This window comes from Bombyx mori, chromosome 3 (genome assembly GCF_030269925.1).
Source record: "Bombyx mori chromosome 3, ASM3026992v2".
Classification (NCBI taxonomy): domain Eukaryota; kingdom Metazoa; phylum Arthropoda; class Insecta; order Lepidoptera; family Bombycidae; genus Bombyx; species Bombyx mori.
The window spans coordinates 12,227,783-12,246,994 of record NC_085109.1 but is presented as its reverse complement, the minus strand read 5'-3'; the positions used below and the strand labels follow the sequence as shown (position 1 = coordinate 12,246,994).

General features: G+C 33.5%; 4 protein-coding genes across 6 annotated transcripts in view; 1 reads left to right on the top strand and 3 right to left on the bottom strand.

Moving 5' to 3' along the window:
- Positions 1-194: 194 nt before the first annotated feature.
- LOC101743069 (mitochondrial coenzyme A diphosphatase NUDT8) lies at positions 195-1,847 on the bottom strand. Its single transcript, XM_038021455.2, has one exon. The coding sequence runs from the start codon at positions 1,845-1,847 to the stop codon at positions 1,191-1,193; it is 657 nt and encodes a 218-aa protein (XP_037877383.1). The 3' UTR covers positions 195-1,190.
- LOC134201600 (uncharacterized) lies at positions 195-3,700 on the bottom strand. Its single transcript, XM_062676809.1, has 2 exons — positions 680-3,700; positions 195-326 (listed from the first exon to the last, which is right to left on the bottom strand). Exon 1 carries the CDS (start codon positions 3,554-3,556, stop codon positions 2,117-2,119), a length of 1,440 nt encoding a protein of 479 aa, XP_062532793.1. The 5' UTR covers positions 3,557-3,700; the 3' UTR covers positions 195-326; positions 680-2,116.
- A 5,082-nt stretch (positions 3,701-8,782) lies between these two features.
- On the top strand, positions 8,783-10,722 carry LOC101743632 (mitochondrial coenzyme A diphosphatase NUDT8). The gene has a single exon (XM_062677025.1). It carries the CDS (start codon positions 10,038-10,040, stop codon positions 10,680-10,682), a length of 645 nt encoding a protein of 214 aa, XP_062533009.1. The 5' UTR covers positions 8,783-10,037; the 3' UTR covers positions 10,683-10,722.
- Positions 10,723-10,907: 185 nt separating this feature from the next.
- The window catches only part of LOC733121 (chloride intracellular channel), a 50,436-nt gene continuing 42,131 nt past the window's right edge, over positions 10,908-19,212 (bottom strand). The window contains exons 3-8 of one of the 3 annotated variants that reach the window (XM_012688847.4): positions 17,615-17,779; positions 16,992-17,131; positions 15,270-15,372; positions 13,948-14,058; positions 13,298-13,363; positions 10,908-12,465 (exon numbers count right to left, since the gene is read on the bottom strand). In XM_012688847.4, coding sequence (XP_012544301.1) covers positions 12,373-12,465; positions 13,298-13,363; positions 13,948-14,058; positions 15,270-15,372; positions 16,992-17,131; positions 17,615-17,779 — 678 coding nt within the window. In that variant the 3' untranslated portion in view covers positions 10,908-12,372. 3 annotated transcript variants of the gene reach the window in all.

Sequence of the window (19,212 nt, the reverse complement as noted above, 5' to 3'; positions counted from 1 at the left end):
TAAGCTGATGTGCTAGGTAGGTACTCATTTAATTCACAAATTCAATTTGTTTATTTAATTCATTAAATTCAATTTGTTCATTTATGAGTAAAAAAAAAATGTTTCATTCTGATGTAAGAAATTTTTTAAGAATTCTTTTTTCTCGTACATTTTAGGATAATTTGCAAAAAATGAGTTACATTAATTAAAATTACTTCTTCAATTTAATCTCGCTTTTAATTTTTACGGATTTCCATACAATTTTCAATGTTGACATATAAAACTTTAGTGACAACGATAACTTGTGAAGTATTTGAAACATCAGAAATAATAAATCCAAGGTCATACTGTAAATAGATTTAACCGATGATTTTACACATTCAATAAATCATTAACATGGAATGTTGACTAGTTTGAGAACTTTGATATGTTTAAATATGTATTATATATTTATTACAATAACACATTTTTATTGTTTCAGATTTATTATGATTTTCACTCCCATTGTGCGATTTACTTCACATTGTTACAATTTTAAGGAAAGGAATGCATTAATACAGATTTAATATGTATTTTAGATATGACAAGCCACAGAAATACAGTAAAAAATACTTCTAAGTCAAAACATACTCTCAATAGAAATTTTGTAGTTCAATTTATAAAATGATTTATACTCTGTACAAAGAAAAAATAAAATTACCATTATATACATTTTGTCGTTTGTCATTATTAACAACAATAATAATATATTGCGACTGGGTCACTTTTTTACTCTTGCTTCTTGCATTGATAATCCTAATATTGAGGGTCGTAACCTCACTGAATAACTTTCTCCTGACAATCCAACACCCTCTCTGTCTATCCTCAGCGGTGTGGATGGCAACATGGACCGAGGTGATGAGAGTCGAGTTTATCTAGTCCTGCATCGGAGTCCAGAGCATTGGACTTGTCTGGTCTTCTTCCGAATACCTGGCCAGTTATCAGCAGATTTTCTAATTTGTCAATTATCTTTCTGGCAATGTGTCCAAAAATGTTAATTTTTTACTATCACAGTTTATTTATTGGGTTTATTTAATTATTCTAATTTATACTTAAAACCTTTATCAATATTTTATATTGAAACATGAATACAAAAATGAAGGTATATACTTATTTAAGTCATTTAGTACCTATCTATCCATGTAGATCGATACATATTTTAACATCACCACTCAGAGTTTAGAAGGCATTAGTTCATCCAAAGTGAATTTTCTTCTCATGAAATTGACATTATATAACTTTTCAGGTAAAAAACACGATAAGAATAAATGAGTGATCATTCCTGTTATTCCCCAAATTTTATGCTTTTCATTCAAAAATACAGGTATTATTATACCGTCATACTCTAAGTGTGCATGATTATTAACATCACAAAATGTTTTCATTGGAACTGTGAATATTTCCTCAACTTCTCCTAGATTAGGTCTAAGATTATCTCTGTGGTAATTTCTAAGTAGGCCTATAACTGGTGTTATAGCTATATTTCTATCACGACCCTGGACTTGAGGCATTTTACTCCAAATATCGATGTGTTCACGAGATATTCCAATTTCCTCTTCAGTTTCCCGTAAAGCAGTCTCATAAACATCTTCATTTTTATCCATTTTACCACCAGGAAAAGAAACTTGTCCGCTGTGATTGCTCAAATTAGACGATCTTAGAGTATATAACAGGCAAACTTGGTCGTTTTCAATACATAATGGTACTAAAACAGAGGCTTTGGTTTTATACGTTACCTCTTTGCTTAAAAATATTGGAAGTTCTTTTAACTTTGATATGCATATCGATCGAGTAACTGCATTCAGCAATACTTCTGGTGATAATGACATACTTATTTACTAACTTATAAGTCAATAAGAATTAATTTGCAGTAGAACTAAAACCTAAAACGAGGGAGATCAAAGGTTACTTAATTACCTACTTATTTTCTTTTTTTTTTTTTTTTTTCTTTTTGGACCCAACACCAAGTGTTATTTGCCACTTTCAAAATAAAGGTTAGGAAGCAAAAAGCAAATCAGAAAATATAAGTTATATAAGGTTTAGGCAGGAAAATTGGATTAGGATTAATATAATTAGGAAGAATAAATAATATATATAATTATAATTTTAGTTTAAAACTGTTGAGGAATAAGATAATAATTTTATAAATAACTGGGTCTACTGTATGTAATAAATAAGGTACAGATATAGGGAAAGGAATACTAAGTGATGATAAAGAACTATATAGAAGTGAATGATCAAAAAGGGGACATGAAAGAATAATGTGATTTAAATCGCCAATGTCCGCACCGCATTCACACTTATTGCTATCCAGCACTCCGATCGTCGCTAGATGAGCCGGACTACATGTGTGGCCTAATCTCATCCGTATCAAACTGGAAGTCTCATGGCGTTTAAAATTATATTTGTAGAACCATGGTTTGGAAGGAATGGTTGGTTGTACCCTTCGGTAATATTTCGCTTTATCGCCATTATACCACTGTGCACTCCAAGCATTATTCAAATATGTTTTAGGGAGGCTAACTAAATCATGACTATAATTTTTGAAACAATAAATATCACCACAATTGATAGCCTCGTTTGCAATTCCATCAACTATTTCATTTCCTTTAATTCCGCAATGGCTAGGTATCCATACAAATGATACTGTAAGATTTTGATCCATACATCTCATTAACAATTTTCTGCAGTCTAAGAGAATAGGGTAAATAGGTTGAGATTTAAAAGGAAATTTTGCAAGAGCCTGTAAAGCACTCTTTGAATCGGTTAGTATTAATGTTTTCTTTATTTTAAATATCAAAATGTATTCTATGGCCTTGTATATTCCAAAACATTCACCAGTGAACACTGATGTTTCAGATGGTAATTTTATCTTTTCAACTATTTTTGATTGCGAATGATAGACTCCTACACCAACACAACCTTGAGGGTGTTTAGAAGCATCTGTATATATATGGTTATAGTCATTCCAATCTTGGTCTATTACGAAATTAAAGTTAGTATTTGGTTGCGGTTGGTACTTAGAAACACCCATGTCAAGATGAATATCCGGCTTTAAAATCAATGCCTTATAGTTTACACAAAATAGAGGGAAAATATGAGAGTGATGAGTTGGAGTTTGAATAGACAAATATTTTCTATAGCTAATTATTAAACATGGTAACCGTTTATGTTTCCAAAATGAAGAGGATTCTATGAGCTCATTTAGAGTTTTAAGTTTGGTAATAATGTGATTATTTTGGATTTGTAGGGATTTGAAAACGAATTTATCCGATAAATATTGACGTCTCAAATGAAGAGGAGGATCAACACATTCTACCTGTAATGCTGTAACAGGACTAGATTTCATGGCTCCAGTGATAATTCGGAGTGCTTTAGACTGTATAGAGTCTAGTTTTTTGAAAGCATTCACATCCCCTGGTTGAAGTAAAAAAGTACCATAATCTAAAACTGATCTTACTATGGCATTATATAAAAGTTTTAAATTGAATGGGTGGGCACCCCACCATACACCGGCAAGAGAACGCAAGATATTCATATTACTCAAACACTTGTTTGTAATGTAATTACAATGTTGAATTCCATTCAATTTTGAATCTAAAATTAAACCTAAAAATTTAACATGACTATTTACAGAAATTAATTCATTCTCATACAATATATTAATTGGAGGAAGAGAACGTTTTCTAGAGAATACAACAATAGAACTTTTGGAGGCAGAAAGGGAAAGTCCATTATTATCTAACCAAGATTTAAGAGTTAGAAATGAATTCCTAAGGGATAAGCAAGCCTTATGTATGTCTTTATTGCAAGTGTACATAAGGAGGTCATCAGCATATTGAAGAATTCTTACTTGATTTCCAAGGGTCTCTTCCAAATCACAAGTGTATATATTGTATAAAATTGGACTTAACACAGATCCTTGAGGGTGACCTCTCCATAAAGTTCTAGATTGTTGTGAATCTGAGGAGGTAGAGTTTAAAATGATAGTTCGATTTGACATTATAGTAATAATCAAGTTAGCTAGTCTAACAGGAACCCTTATTTTCTGTAATTTGTAAAGGAGTGTAGGAATATGTACATTATCATATGCAGCAGAAATATCCAGAAATCCAGCTACAATAGATTCAGTGTTTGAGAAAGCTACCAAAATATCCACTATAAAGATAGCAAGATTGTCCATTGTGCTTTTACCCCTTCTAAATCCGTTTTGACTGTCACTGAGTAAACTGTTACTTTCCACAAACCATTCTAATCTAATTTTAATTAAATGTTCTAAAATTTTCAACATTACAGATGAGAGAGCTATGGGTCTGTATGACAATACATCTGATGAAGATTTACCCGGTTTGAGAATGGGTAAAATAATTTGTTTTTTCCATGACTCTGGGATAACACATGTAATGAACATAGAATTTATGAGGTTGAGGTAATATGTGAGACTAGAATCACTCAAATGGGCAAAGAAAGAATAAGGAATCTTATCATCACCTGGAGCAGAGTCCTTAAGATTCGAGATTACCCCCTTCAGTTCATTAAATGAAAAAGGTAAATCAAAATCTGAAACTGGATCTGAACATGAGAAAGGAAGGACAGACGGAATAAGAACTAAACATTCTTCTGGAACATAAGGGGGAGCTAATTTATCAAGAAACTTGTCAGCCAGATCATAAGGCAAGTCTTTGACTGTATTTTCTTTATATGCAGATCTAAATCTTCTTATTTGGTTCCATACTTCAGAAGGTGAGATATTAGGACAAATCGAAGCACAAAATTTTTTAAAACCTTCTCGTTTCTTTTTTAATAAAAGATTCCGAGTACTATTGATGCTTTCTGTTAGAATATCAAAATTTTCTGTAATAGTTTCTTCTAAATATAATAATTCGGCTGCTTTTCTCTCCTTTACCGCCTGAGTGCACTCCCGGTCCCACCAAGGAGGAGAAGGAATAAAAATACCAGAAGGGCTTTTAGAAGGGAAAACTTCATCAGCTGTTTCTATAAAAGCAGAAGCTAAAATTTTTGCTTGTGCATCGGAATCTAAGTTATTAATATTTTCACAGTTGGCAAGTTTAATATCCAAACGCGATTGAAACGTTTTCCAATCCTCATCTGTTACTTGAGATAGATTGTACTTTATTGTAGACTTATGTTTAGAATGATCCTTAATTACTATGTTATTGTTTGAAAATGAAATAATAATAGGATAGTGGTCACTTCCATAACTTAATTTTAATGTTTCCCAGGACAAAGACGGCACCAGAGATGGGGAGGAAATAGATATATCAGGAGCACTAACAATTTGATCAGGGCCAGTTCTACGAGTTGGACTTCCGGAATTTAAAATACACAAATTCTGTTCATTAACAAAATCAAGAATTATATCTCCAAATTCATTAGATATTGAGCTTCCCCATGTTTGATGGTGAGCATTAAAATCACCCATTATTATGATTGGTCTAGGAAGATTTAAAATAATATTTATAAACTCTTTGTAAATTTCTACAGAAGGGTGGGGAATATATACACTAACTATACATATATTATTTACAATGACCGCAATAATGGATAAACCAAAACTATGATCAGGTATATCTACAAGTTTAAAGCTAAGAACACTATTTACAAGAAGAGCAACACCACTGTACCCGTCAATACGATCTTCACGGATACAGGTATATCCTTTGATTTTGAAAGGATATATACTTTTCAACCATGTTTCCTGTAAAGAAACTATGATTGGAGAGTGTTTATTTATTAAGTGAATGAGATCAGACTTTTTACTTAGAATACTTCGACAGTTCCACTGAATCATCTTTTTTATTTGTGGAGCCATTGTATATTTTGTTTAAAATTTGTTTTATGATATCAGCTGCGTTGGACGGTGTAGCGTTATTAGGAGCAAGTAAATTAATAAGAGCAATAATTATTTCAGCCACAGGAGATTCGGAATTTTCATTAAATTTTAAAGCACAGCCATTAGAAGGAGATGGAGCATCGTAATCTCTTGTAAGATTTCTATGGGCCCTTTGATCAAAACCTTTATCACCTTTAAAGGGAGATCGAGGTTTCATAAAAACTGTTTTTTTATATGACGATGGACTTTTACTGGCAATTACTGGGCTGGGGGCAATAGATTCATGAAACGTTGAATGATTCTTACGATCCGATGGAATTGAAGAAAGAACATCAGCATACGATTTATACACTGGAGGATGAAGTTTACATGCTTCCAAGTATGACACACAACTGTTCGCCATTGTCTGCTTTATGGCCCTTTGTCTTTCAAATTCTGGACATTTCTTATTTATAGCAAAGTGTAAGCCGTTACAAAGACAACAGGAAACATGTTCCTCCTCTACATTACAAGAATCTCCTGTATGATCTTGACCACATTTAAAACAACGCGGTTTCGATCTACACTGAGCTCTAACATGACCGAATCTACAGCAATTAAAACATTGAACTGTAGGATAAATGTACAAATCGACTGGTAATGATGTAAAACACATATATACTCTTTTAGGTAAAACCTGTCCATCAAATGTTATTACCACGGATTCTGTGTCAATAAAAGTTTTGTTATCATTTACTGTGATTTTTCTTCTTAATCTCCTAATTTTTAGGATTTTTCCGCAACCTAACGGAACACTGATGTTATTAATTATTTCTTCTTCAGACCATTCTGTAGGAATATTTCTAACGATACCCATGCGAGTTACTTGAAAGGTAGGAATGAATGCTCTATATTTATTCTTCTCTAAAATATCTAAATCCATGAAATTGTTAGCCGCATTAAAATTTTCAAATGTTAGTGATAGCCTGTTTCTACCAATTCTCTTAAGACTGCCATTAACAATATTTTTAATAGAATAATTTTTCAAAAATTTGCCAAAAGAAATTGGGTGCAAAATGGTATTGTCATTAGATGCCTGTATTTGTTTTTGAATATGAATGACGTAAGGGGCAGCATCCGAGTCACAATATTTATGTCTTCCTATAAATCTAGGAGTGGCATAATTACTTTCCATTTGAGTCGGATGATTAGGAAATATATTAGTAGACACTGGATCATGAACAGAGCTATTAATCTTTAAGCCTTTATTAGGACCACTTTCCTCACATTGGCACTGGCAGTCGGTGTTGCCTTTCGAGTCACACTTACTCCTTTTCCTATTGCAGTGTCTACAAATTCTGCGAGATGCACGTTTGCGATTTACAGATGTTTGATGTCCGGAGTAATCGGTATCTACAGTAGAATCGTCATGCTCGACAACAACATTATGCGCCACTGCGGGCACTGACGATAAGTCACATTCGTCATTTACTTGTAAAATATTAAAACTATTAGAAGCAAGAGTCCCCCCGGGATCTCCCGGGGGGTCCATTTTCCGAAACAAGGTCAAAAAGACTTACCCGGCGACGAAATTAAATACACTAAATAAAGAAAAATTAAGTATATATAAAAATATGTACAAACTTATCCTAATCCAACTATACGATAATTTAAAAATTTTTGAAATAAAAAACACGACCGCCAAATTTTATGCTTCCCGCGCTTTTTCTACTTATTTTTATTGTGTTGATAAAACTAGACATTTTTGGTTTGTCTGAACAGGCAAAGAGATTACAGCTCATAGAACCAAACGCTTTGTAACCCATGCAAAAGCCATGCTGTTGTATGTTTATGGTTTAAGTAGTGTAAAAGTGAAATTAAACTAAACTAAAAGTCTTGGATGAATTATAACGAAATAATAACACACTTACAGATAAAAGTTCAGAATCCATAGTGAGATATAAATGGGTATGTGAGAGAACTTTGAAAGCTACAACGCTGAAAATTTAGTTTCATTTTGTACTCACAGAGATGCTAAGCGGATAATAAACCATAATAACAGTTTTAAACCTGAAGAAACTCTAGACTAAATAAATTGATTCCCACAACTTTGTTCCCCGTGTTTGCATGAAACAGTTTTGGCTAATATCAAATGTATTACATTTTGCTCAATTTCTGACTATATAATCATATTTGGGATCATATTGTGCGAACCGAAACCGATCTAAAAGGTGGAAGAAGTTATTGTACGTGGGTAGATATGTTACCTTTTTTTTCCCTACCTAAGCTGTTAGCCTTGAGAGGCTATATCAGCGGAACTTTAACTAGTAGGTGAGCTCACGGGGCTCAAACCTGACGACGTTGCTAACACGAACCCTAGCCACAACCGTGCTTCGCAGAATCTACCACCGGATCGGAAACGCGACCCACTGAGAAGATCCGGCGAGAAACTCAGTGGGCTGTTTCTGAGGGTTAATTTATTCGTCGAGCCCTTCGTCGCAAGCGACGGGTTCGACGAGAACGATGACCGGTGCTTGAGGTACCTAAAAGCATCGTTAGTGGATTGGGAAGAGGTGTTAGTGGATCGGGACGATGTGTTACCTATTTCTGTGGCTAAGCAGTTATTCTTTCCGGCTAAAAAATTGGGATAAGTGATAGGTGTTATACAGTACAATTGATATTTCCGCTGAATGTCTCAATCTACAAAGATTTTTATCTTTAAAGGAAGAAATTATATTTACAAAAAGTAGGCTGCTGCTGATCTTAACACATACTTTCGTTTTTGCCGGAGCCAAAATATAAAAAAGAAGAAGAGTCTAATCTCTCTTCTTCTTCTTCTTCTGTTTGATTTTGGCTCGCGCGGCTTGCGCATTTGCCACAAAGCAAAATAAAAGCTTGGGAACTACGTAATGAAAAATAAAAAAAATTTTTTTTTTTTTTTTTGAACGGATTCGCAAGGGAGAGATTAGGAAAGTTAGAGAATATATGAAGATACATATATAAATAAGATTAAATTAAATATGTACATCATTAGATAATATAAATAAAGACAATAAACTGTATACATTAGGAGAATTCATAGATAAAAGACACATAATGGAAGTAGGAAATGGAATACGTAATGAAATCAAATTTAAATAGAAAGAAGAGCAATCATTTAGAGAGCAAGAAAAGAAAATGTGATTAACGTCACAGACTTCAGCACCGCAATCACAGGCTGGATTATCAACAATTTTGAATTTAAAAAGATGGGCTGGAGTGGAAACATGTCCCAATCGCATGCGAATGAGACATGTTGTTACACGTTTAGCGAAATGAATTTTGAAGAACCACGGCTTTGAAGGTATTGTGGGTTGAATAGTACTATAAGATTTCCCTTTTGACTGGCTTGATTCAGTCCAGCTACTCTGCCAACTAGAATGAAGGAAATCTTGATCTCTCAAATACCTACTTAGTATGTGTATTAGGCACTGAAGTATGAAACCTAGGTCTATGGTATTAGGTCTAATCTAAAATTCAAAGTCAACTGAACATACAACCTACTAGAGGAAATTACTAAGGTATCTACCAACCAACCTACAGAACTCAAATATATTAAGTGTATAATCTACAGAAGGAACTAAGGTAGGTAGGTAGGTAGATCAGGTAGATGCATGGAGTTAATAAGTACCTAAAACCATAAATTAAAGAACTTCTATAGTCAGTGGTAAAATTGCGAAATCATGTCAACCCTGTCCCGCCGTTTCAATAGCCCCGACTGGGCTCCGGCCCGGTCCGAGGTAGGGCGCCGGTTGTGAGCGGCAGGAGTTTTTAGTGAGGTTCAACTCCCACATACCCCATCTGCCGCGCGGGTGGGGATCCGGCGATTTTCTCCTGTGGAAAAAAAGAAGCTGTTGCGATCATAGATTATACCACTGAAGTAGGAAACCTAGATTATACACATAAGTTGACAAGAAGTGTCAACACTGTCAACATATTTTTTATTTTTAGAGTTTTATAAAATGTTAGTTGCAATAATATTCACTAAATAAAATTATGAATCTGAATTATTTAATAGTAGAAACAATTTTAAATATTTAAAATAATTACAAATCCATCTCTTAATCGTTAAACAATTTCCAGCTTTAAAGATTTAAAAAATTGAATAAAATTAAATACTTACAGTACATGTAACCTTTTGAATGAAATGTGTGCTAAGTCTCCGTTTAGTGTCAACAGCATATTTTGTCTCACGTCCCGAGAACGATGTTTGATGAATCTAAAAAGGGCTAAGGTTCCAAAGTTCGGAAGTACACCAACAGCTACGGCTGCGGTTTTAGTGCCTTTGTGTCGTGTTGCCGAAGTTCCTTCTCTATTATATACAGTAAGGTCTTCAAATTTACGAACAAACAGTGGTCAAATATCTTTTCCGGGTGGAAAAACTGATAAAAATGAAACTCCCATTGAAACAGCACTTAGGGAGACTGATGAAGAGATTGGGCTTTCTGCTAAAGAAATAGACGTCTGGGGCCATGGTCCTGCAGTACCTGGGCGTAATAACAAAATAATGATCACCCCAGTAATTGGTACTATATTCAATTTTAAACCAGAATCATTGAATATCAATGTGAAAGAAGTAGCAGAAGTTTTTACAGTCCCAATTGAGATGTTATGTGACACAAAGAACCAACATTATACACAATTCAAAAATGGTTTCATATTACCAGTATTCTTGGCAGGAGGCTACAAAATATGGGGTATTACTGCTTACTTGACTCACATGTTTTTAAGTTCATTAATGACCAAAGATGTTTACAGAAATGAGTGGATGAAAAAAAAGATTAAATTATAAATGGTAGCATTCTATAATATATATGTATTCCTATAAATAATGCTGTTTAATTTTGTCTAAAATCTTTATTATTCCAAAAGCTACAGTATGTGTATAAAGTCATAGCAAAATGCTCAACACTACTTAAGGCACATTAAGCTTTTTTTGACAAAATTTGGCAATTGATCACAAAAATAAAGAAAACACTGCAAAAATCCAAAGAAAAAATAAAACAAAACAAAAAAGTTATATTTTATCCAGGTTTATTCCTTAACACTTACATTTAATCTAGCATTAATATTTTATACATTGTCCAATAGACATGCTGATTGTCTCTCGCCATTGTCTCAAATGAGTGTATTATATAAAGTTAGTTTTGTTTCTGTAACTCTTTCTAACACAATTTTTGCAAAACTTCAAGACTATTGTAAACTATGAATGCAAAAACAGTCAGTTCTGTATATGTATTGAAAGTTGTAAAATGATTAAATCATATTTTGAGTAGAGCATTATGTTAGGTGGTCCAACTTAAAGCCTCACATTCTTACAACCTACATTAGGGCCCATAAATAATAAATTAACAAAATAATCTGAAAGAAAAGCACTTATTTTATTTACTACCCAGATAAGCAACAGGCGGGCAAGAGCAATTTTAGGACAATCCAAGTTGGCAGAGGTATTAAATACAAATGGCGGTAAAGTCATAAACTTAAGTATATTGATAATTATCAAACGAATACTGTAAACCAATCTTACATACTATTTAAAAATAATCATCATCTATTCGTTGTTTGGATGACTGCATCTGATTTTTTTTTCGTCAATGTTTAATTTTTTTAGTAATGTCAAATCTAAAAGAAGCTCTTTTGGCGATTATTTTTACGTTCAGCACCTCTGCCGAAATTTGATATTATATGAAAAAAAAAAAACAGTTTCTCAATGGCCACAGTCACCTCTCAGTCAGCAATCGACCAAGTCATCATATTGCAACTTTTTTGAAGAGAGGCATCATCATTACGGTAATATTTGAAAAAATAAAACTTATAAAATAATCAAAATAAAATAAATTCTTTTCAGGACATTTCCCCATGCACCCAATTAACACATACAATCTTTTAGATTTTAACTTTACCATATAAAAATTTCGTACAATTACTATCAGCTTGGTGCAAAGGACTGATTGATTGGGGTTGATAAGTTGATTTGTTTGACACAGTATCCATACATGTCCGAGATTGAATGTAGCAAAATTTACCAACCTGTGAATTGAATGTTGACATGTAAGTACTCAGGCATAAATAAGAGCGAGTTTTGCTGTATTTTCCTATGTAATCGAGTCTAGTGACTATTACATTATATATCATAGTTACTTATATGAAACAAATTCACAGACAGTAAATCAGATTTTAGACCAATAGAATTGAAATGTTTTAATAATTATATGTTAGAACCTGTGATTCGTGGCTGATTTATTATTCAAAACGTAGCATCGCGAAAATTCTAAAACCACGTACCTTCAATAATTTCACATAAATTGTTTTTGTGTTTTATTAAAATTTTAGATTAATATCGGTGTTGTCACATTGAGAAAAAAAAAACAATAGTATAAACTTCTTAATTTTACGTGGTTTAAGTATAAAACCGATATATTAATATGTATTGTATTGTATTTTATTGTACCAAGGTTATAGGTGTTTACTCTATTGTACCATTACTCTGCGTTATTCAGTTCGTTGACGTCGATGGGGATTGAGGTCGTGAACGTCGGTGTTTCAAGTTCTTCATGTTTCTTCATTTTCAATGCCTATAGATTAAAAAAAAACATTTTAAATTTAATTCAGAAAAGATAAAAGAGAGCATCAATATATTTTGTTACAGAAAATAAATTACACCATCTCGGGGAATTAAAAGTGAAGATCATATTTGACTTTCATAACAGATTTATGGGAATGAATAACCATACAAAATGAAATCACACAGAAAACCCACATAGAATGAATATACCAAAACCAAATATTAGTTGAAAGTAAATGTTATATACGTTCACTCGAATTAGAAGTGTAAACCACAAGCTTGACAGTGAGATTCAATTAAAATATAATTTAATTACATATAGAATTTATTAATTAAAATAAATTAATAAAGCATCTGCGAGAATAGTATTGTGAAAGTTTTTTGAGTCTGAAACTATATCGATCAATACACGAATTAAAAAAAAGTAATAATTATCTAAAACCATTTAAATAGCAACTGTTTTTGGCAAAGAAATTTAAACAAAATTTGAAAAGGCATAGCCGATTGATTAAAAAAATCTTAATTGATATCAACAATGTGATGAATAAAAAAAAAATAAGCATGTTTTTCTTTACGTTTGCCTAATAAAGTTATATTTAAATGGAATTTATAAAATTTCATCATAATTCAGTTAATGAGCTCTATGAGAGTTATATTTAGTTCTATTGCTTAAACGATTCAAACAAAATTATTAACAACAACCCAAATTGCTGAAAGTTTGCGTGTAATGAACTAGCATGGTTACATATTACTGCAATATGAGGCGCCCCCTAGCGTGATTACGTTACATTTGAGCCCGGTACATGCGCGAGTGACGTCACGGAGCCCGTACAACAACCTACCGATCCTTGGCTCTCATCATTTCTCTGTCGGGATAATGTTGGCGACACCAAACCTTTCGCCGATTGCTGCAGTCACACATACAACAGAGTCATAGAGAACCCAAAGTGTGGACACCAGAAAAGAAGAAATAAGGTATATATAATATACAGCCATTATGATTTGTAGATTATGGACAGCCAATGTTGCCATATTATAAAAAATGAAAAAAAAAATCACCAAACTTAAATAATATGTAGCTGTTAGTTGTCTACTATCTATCTACATGAACTTTATAGTTAATTAGTTCCCTTATGTACCTAAAATATTTATTTTAAAAAGACTAGCTGAATCAGGCACAATATGTTTTGAAAGTATAAATCAAAATAAATATACCTATAATATTTTACTTTGTTAAATTTTAATAAGTACCTCAGATTTTTAATCTTGTTTAATAATATTGTTTTAAAATTTTCCTTTTTTTTAGATGGGTGGACGAGCTCACAGCCCACCTGGTGTTAAGTAGTTACTGGAGCCCATAGACATCTACAACGTAAATGCGCCACCCACCTTGAGATATAAGTTCTAAGTCTCAAGTATAGTTACTTAAGTCATTTAAGAGATAACCGATAAATACTTTGTATATTTTAAGGATCATTGTCCGTTGAAATACCTGCTGGAGTTTGTAGTGGTTGATGATGTCCTGGTCGGCGGGACAGCTCTGCGTGAACGCGTCAAGCTGATACATGTGATACATGTAACGCCACAAAGCACGGAACGTCGTCTGCAACAATATATCACAATATAAACATCGCTTCAATCAGAATTCTTGAAAGCTGCTCAAAATTCATCACAACTGGTCGCCTTATCATATTTTTTTTCATAATCCAAAAGTTGCTGTTTCATAATCTAAAGGTGTTTCCCGAGCGCTATGACATGCTCTTTTTCAAACGAGGCTTGTGGAGAGTATTAAGCGGTAGGCAGCGGCTTGGCTCTGCCCCTGGCATTGCTGTCCATGGGCGACGGTAACCACTCACCATCAGGTGGGCCGTATGCTCGTCTGCCTACAAATTTATATAAACCAGTGGTTACCCAGTGGTCTAAATTCGACTAAAATTAATTTAAATTATAAGTTTGAACATTATTAAGGGTCTATCTTCAAAGACCATAGACCAAAGATCATAATAAATTTGAATTAAAAATAGTGTGTAAGAAAAAATGATTTTATTGTAAAAAAGCGTGCGGTGCTTTTCAGGATATAATTATCAAAATAACCCTTCTACTCATATCTGTTCATAAAATATTTATAAGTACTGATACCATGCACCCCACGCTTTTTTTTTTACAATAAAATCATATTTTCTTACACTATTTTTAATTCTAATTGAAGTCATCAACCGTTTCACTGGTCGTGCTTAGTACGAATTTTTTAACGTTCTCGATAGCGTAAAAGTTAGCTCATATTTGTATGGAATGGGATCGTTTGCGTACGTTTGCCGCCAGGGGCGCTGTTCCAACTGCATACAATATTGGGTTAACTTTTACGTTATCGAGAACGTTAAGAAACTCGCACTAAGCACACTGAATAGAAAACCCCACATATATATGTAAATGAAGCTCTCTTGGCCCTTCATTAATTACATTTAAATTTCCCGCGCATTAGCTTCGTCATCATAATAGTATTATCTATGGTGGAAGCTATGTTCATTCTATAATTGGATTTGCTCTCTGGCTTGGGAAATTCAAAAATATAACGTTCTTTCTTAATAGATTAAAAAAACTTGCAGATTTAAAAAAAAAGGTCTACATATTGAAGCAATATCTTTCAATGTTGTTTCTCTTTGCAGGTTCGAAAATAATTATAATAATTGTAAGTGTAGAAATAAGTTAATAAAATAATAATAATAAAAAACTCTTTGCAGAGCAACAACTTGCTTTTGTTTCATTACAAAACACATTACATATATATAGTGTTATGAAATATACAGAACTGACCGGTATTTCGAAGTCCACGAAGTACTTCCCGGCGACGCGGATGTGCTGCAACCTCGGCATCAGCTCGCAGTCGAAACAGCACATAGTGTCGCCCGTTAGGAACCTATAATTTTAATACAAAAAACGTTTCAATGATAATATCAATAAATGTTGGTCGAAAAACGTAATTTTTTGTCTGTTAGATCAGTGTGTTTAGTGCAAATTTTTTAAAGTTCTCCAATTTTGTATGCAGTTGGAACAGCGCCCCTAGCGGCAAACGATTCCATTCCATACAAATATGAGCTAACTTTTACGCTATCGAGAACGTTAAAAAACTCGCACTGAGCACACGGTCTGTTGTTATCAGACTGTCTGTCATTCTTATATACAGGGTGTATCGAAACGGCCTCCGAAAATAAAGCCTACTACTTAATTCTATTATTCACACACCGCGGTAATGGAATAATAACTTTTTTATATATATTTTTATTGCATAAGTTGGTGGACGAACTTACAGCCCACCTGGTGTTAAGTGGTTACTGGAGCCCATAGACATCTACAACGTGAATGCGCCACCCACCTCGAGATATAAGTTCTAAGATCTCAGTATAGTTACAACGGCTACCCCACCCTTCGAACCGAAACGCATTACTGCTTCACGGCGGAAATAGGCGGGGTGGTGGTACCTACCCGTGCGGACTCCCAAGAGGTCCTACCATCAGTAAAGTTGATATTACCTCATCGCGAAGAACAAAAAAAAAAACGAAATCGCTTCTCTTTAGTATCTTTCATATTATAGCCCCCATGATAAGTTTGAAAAGAAAACAATAACCAAAAATTTTACGATTCTAAAGAAGTTTCACTTTAATAATATACCAATAATATACCAACTTAGAGTTGGTAAAGACTTTAAAAGACCATCTACTTTGATTCTGTTGTACAACAGTTTTGTACGGTCTATATTGGAATATGGCTCCGTCACATGGAACCCCCAATATAATATTTATATTCAGCGACTAGAAAGAGTCCAAAAAAGGTTTTTTAGGCATCTTTTATACCATTGTCGTCGCTTTAACTCTCCAGAACCGACAGAATTTGTCTCTCTAGTCGATCGCAGGCTACTGAGGGATCAAATGTTTTTATATAAAATAATAAATAACGAGATTGATTCTAGCTATCTTCTTTCCAAAATTTCATTTAAATGTAGTCGTATTTCCGCGCGTTCTAAACAGACCTTCCACATGTCCACGGCTCGAACGAAATATGCTTCTAACTCTTTTGTCCGTAGATCTTGTAGGTTGTATGATGCTAAGTTCTCTAATGCTGACATCTTTTGCTTGTCACTTGTAGCATATAGAAAAGCTGTTTTGGAGTGTTTATAGGGTGATTTGGCCCGATAAGTGTTGTAGTTTTATAGTGTAAGTTAATGTATAAAATGATATGTGCGTATTGTGTTGCTTTTGTATTTTTGTAATTTAAATTTCTAAATTTCTCTTCTTGTTCACTGTCTACTTATATGTGATTTTGATTGTGGAAACATATTTGGTTATTGTTTTAGCTATATTTTTTTAAATATTTATGTTTTGTATTGTACTGTTTGTTTCCCAAATAAATAAATAAATAAAATAAATAAATACTTTTTACTCACAAAAGTTTCATTTTACCCCCCAAAATTTCATTTTACCCCATTTGGGGTAATTAACCCCGGTTCTCCGACCGCTGTGTTAGAAGAACACGAGTTACCTGGTCTCCCTGCGTTCTAGAAGTCCATCGATGCGTCCGAGATGAGCTCGTAACGCCGCTGATTTCTGTTCATCTTTGCGAACCAGCACCAGCTTCAGTTTTGAATACAGGTTCTCGATTAGAGACGCGACCTCCTTGTCCTTAATTAAAAAAAAAAAAACATTATTCGTTTCACGTCATTGTCTACCATTTTTAAAAACGTGAAGAGAATTCATAGAAAAAAACATATCTCGTAAATCACATTACAGACTACATTGTTGGTGTAGTTTTAACAAAAAAATACCAATAGTTTTAAACCAATAAAAGAAAATAAAAAAGATCAATCAACTAATGCCTATTATATTTTTGAATGTTTTATTTTTATTTTTTTTTATTGCTTAGATGGGTGGACGAGCTCCCAGGCCACCCGATATTAAGTGGATACTGGAGCCTATACACATCTACAACGTAAACGGGCCACCCACCTTGAGATATTTCTCAATTCTTGAGGTCTTTCAAACCGAAACGCATTACTGCTTCACGGCAGAAATAGGCGGGGTGGTAGTACCTACCCGTGCGGATTCACAAGAGGTCCTAACACCGGTGAAATTATTAATGCCAACAAATTCAGGTCTATAGAGTACCTGCACGAATAGGTTGTGTCCCCCTGGCACGGACTTCATGATGTGCCGTTCGATTTTCTCGTTCTCAAGTATCGCCAGCCCATTGTCGATCAGTATGGGCGGGTGTGTCGCTTCGAAGTTGGTGCGGAAATCTGGGGGCGGCTTCTGCATGTCCACTGTTGTCACCTATAATTCAAACGGAATTACGTTTTCGCATATAAACAAGCTTAAGAAAAGAAAAAAAAATAGCATATTTTAATGCATTTAATGCTAATTTTTTTTGAATTTTTTATAGTTGACGACAGTTTGTTTATTTGTAAGTATATTATTATACTATATACATAATTTTATGACAAGGCGGTTTCAGCCACTATTTAATTACAAGTATGTATCTATTAAAATATGTAAAAAGTTAGAGAGAGAGAGAAAGAGAGAATATACTTTATTGCACACCAAAACACCAAAACTTATTAAAGAAAATATATACATACAATAAATAGATATATACCGTTTTCATACTATCATATGAAATAACTATATACCAATATACACACTTACATACACATGATAAATATAAATACAATATTTTTTTTATTGCTTAGATGGGTGGACGAGCTCACAGCCCACCTGGTGTTAAGTGGTTACTGGAGCCCATAGACATCTACAACATAAATGCGCCACCCGTCTTGAGATATAAGTTACATAAATAGTGCATTTAAACAGTATAGTTAAATAAAAAAGTTAATCTCTTTACCAAACACCACAGCTCCGTTCCAGGCTTTCAATATTTACTTTACTACCAAAAATGTTTGTGGACACGTATACTTTCACATGCGACCTACGAAGCCTCACTTCAATCAAGTGCCGGCTATCGTGATGGACCCGTCATATGCCGTTACTGTCCCACTTCGTATCCAATGAGCATGGCCAGAGATATGTACGTGATTCTTACAAATTCTAAGGGCATCTCAATATTTAGATACACAAATTAACGGATTAAACTATAGGCGATCTTTGAAAATTAAAAGCTTACATTTATTTTTTCGGTAAATTCCCTTAACATTTTTATCGTAGATGATTGTAACATCGACGTTATTTTTATTCGTATTACTTACAGAATAAGTGGATAATTGGAAACAGAAGCCAAAAGGGAAATAGGTGACAAAAATAATAGTAAAGAAACGCAACGATGGTTTTACCCTAATCTCTTGGGAAACTTGCAATTGTGTAACTTCAAAACGCACTGTTGTTTCTAAAACTGTTTTGACTTTAAACAACTAGATATGAAATATTTATTACAAATACATTTTATGGTAATCGATCTACGCCTGTGTGTACTGGTTTAATTAACATTATATTTTTTAATGAATGGTCCCGCAGTAGTCGAAATTCGACTATAATCAATTGGAATTGTAAGTTTGTACACTACTGTGATTGTATTTTATACTTCTATAATCACAAATTTCGCCAAGACTAGACTATAAAAAATATTAACAAAGATAAACAATATTTAATCTATTTTCAATTCGACCACAGACGTCAAGAACAAAAGTTTGACAAGAACAAAAGTTTGACAATAAATAAATAGTAGGCAGCGGCTTGGCTCTGCCCCTGGCATT

Excerpts from the sequence above, each read along its gene's own strand:
- LOC101743632 (XM_062677025.1), top strand. The coding sequence starts at position 10,038 with ATGTGTGCTAAGTCTCCGTTTAGTGTCAACAGCATATTTTGTCTCACG.
- LOC101743069 (XM_038021455.2), bottom strand. The coding sequence starts at position 1,847 with ATGTCATTATCACCAGAAGTATTGCTGAATGCAGTTACTCGATCGATA.
- LOC134201600 (XM_062676809.1), bottom strand. The coding sequence starts at position 3,556 with ATGAATATCTTGCGTTCTCTTGCCGGTGTATGGTGGGGTGCCCACCCA.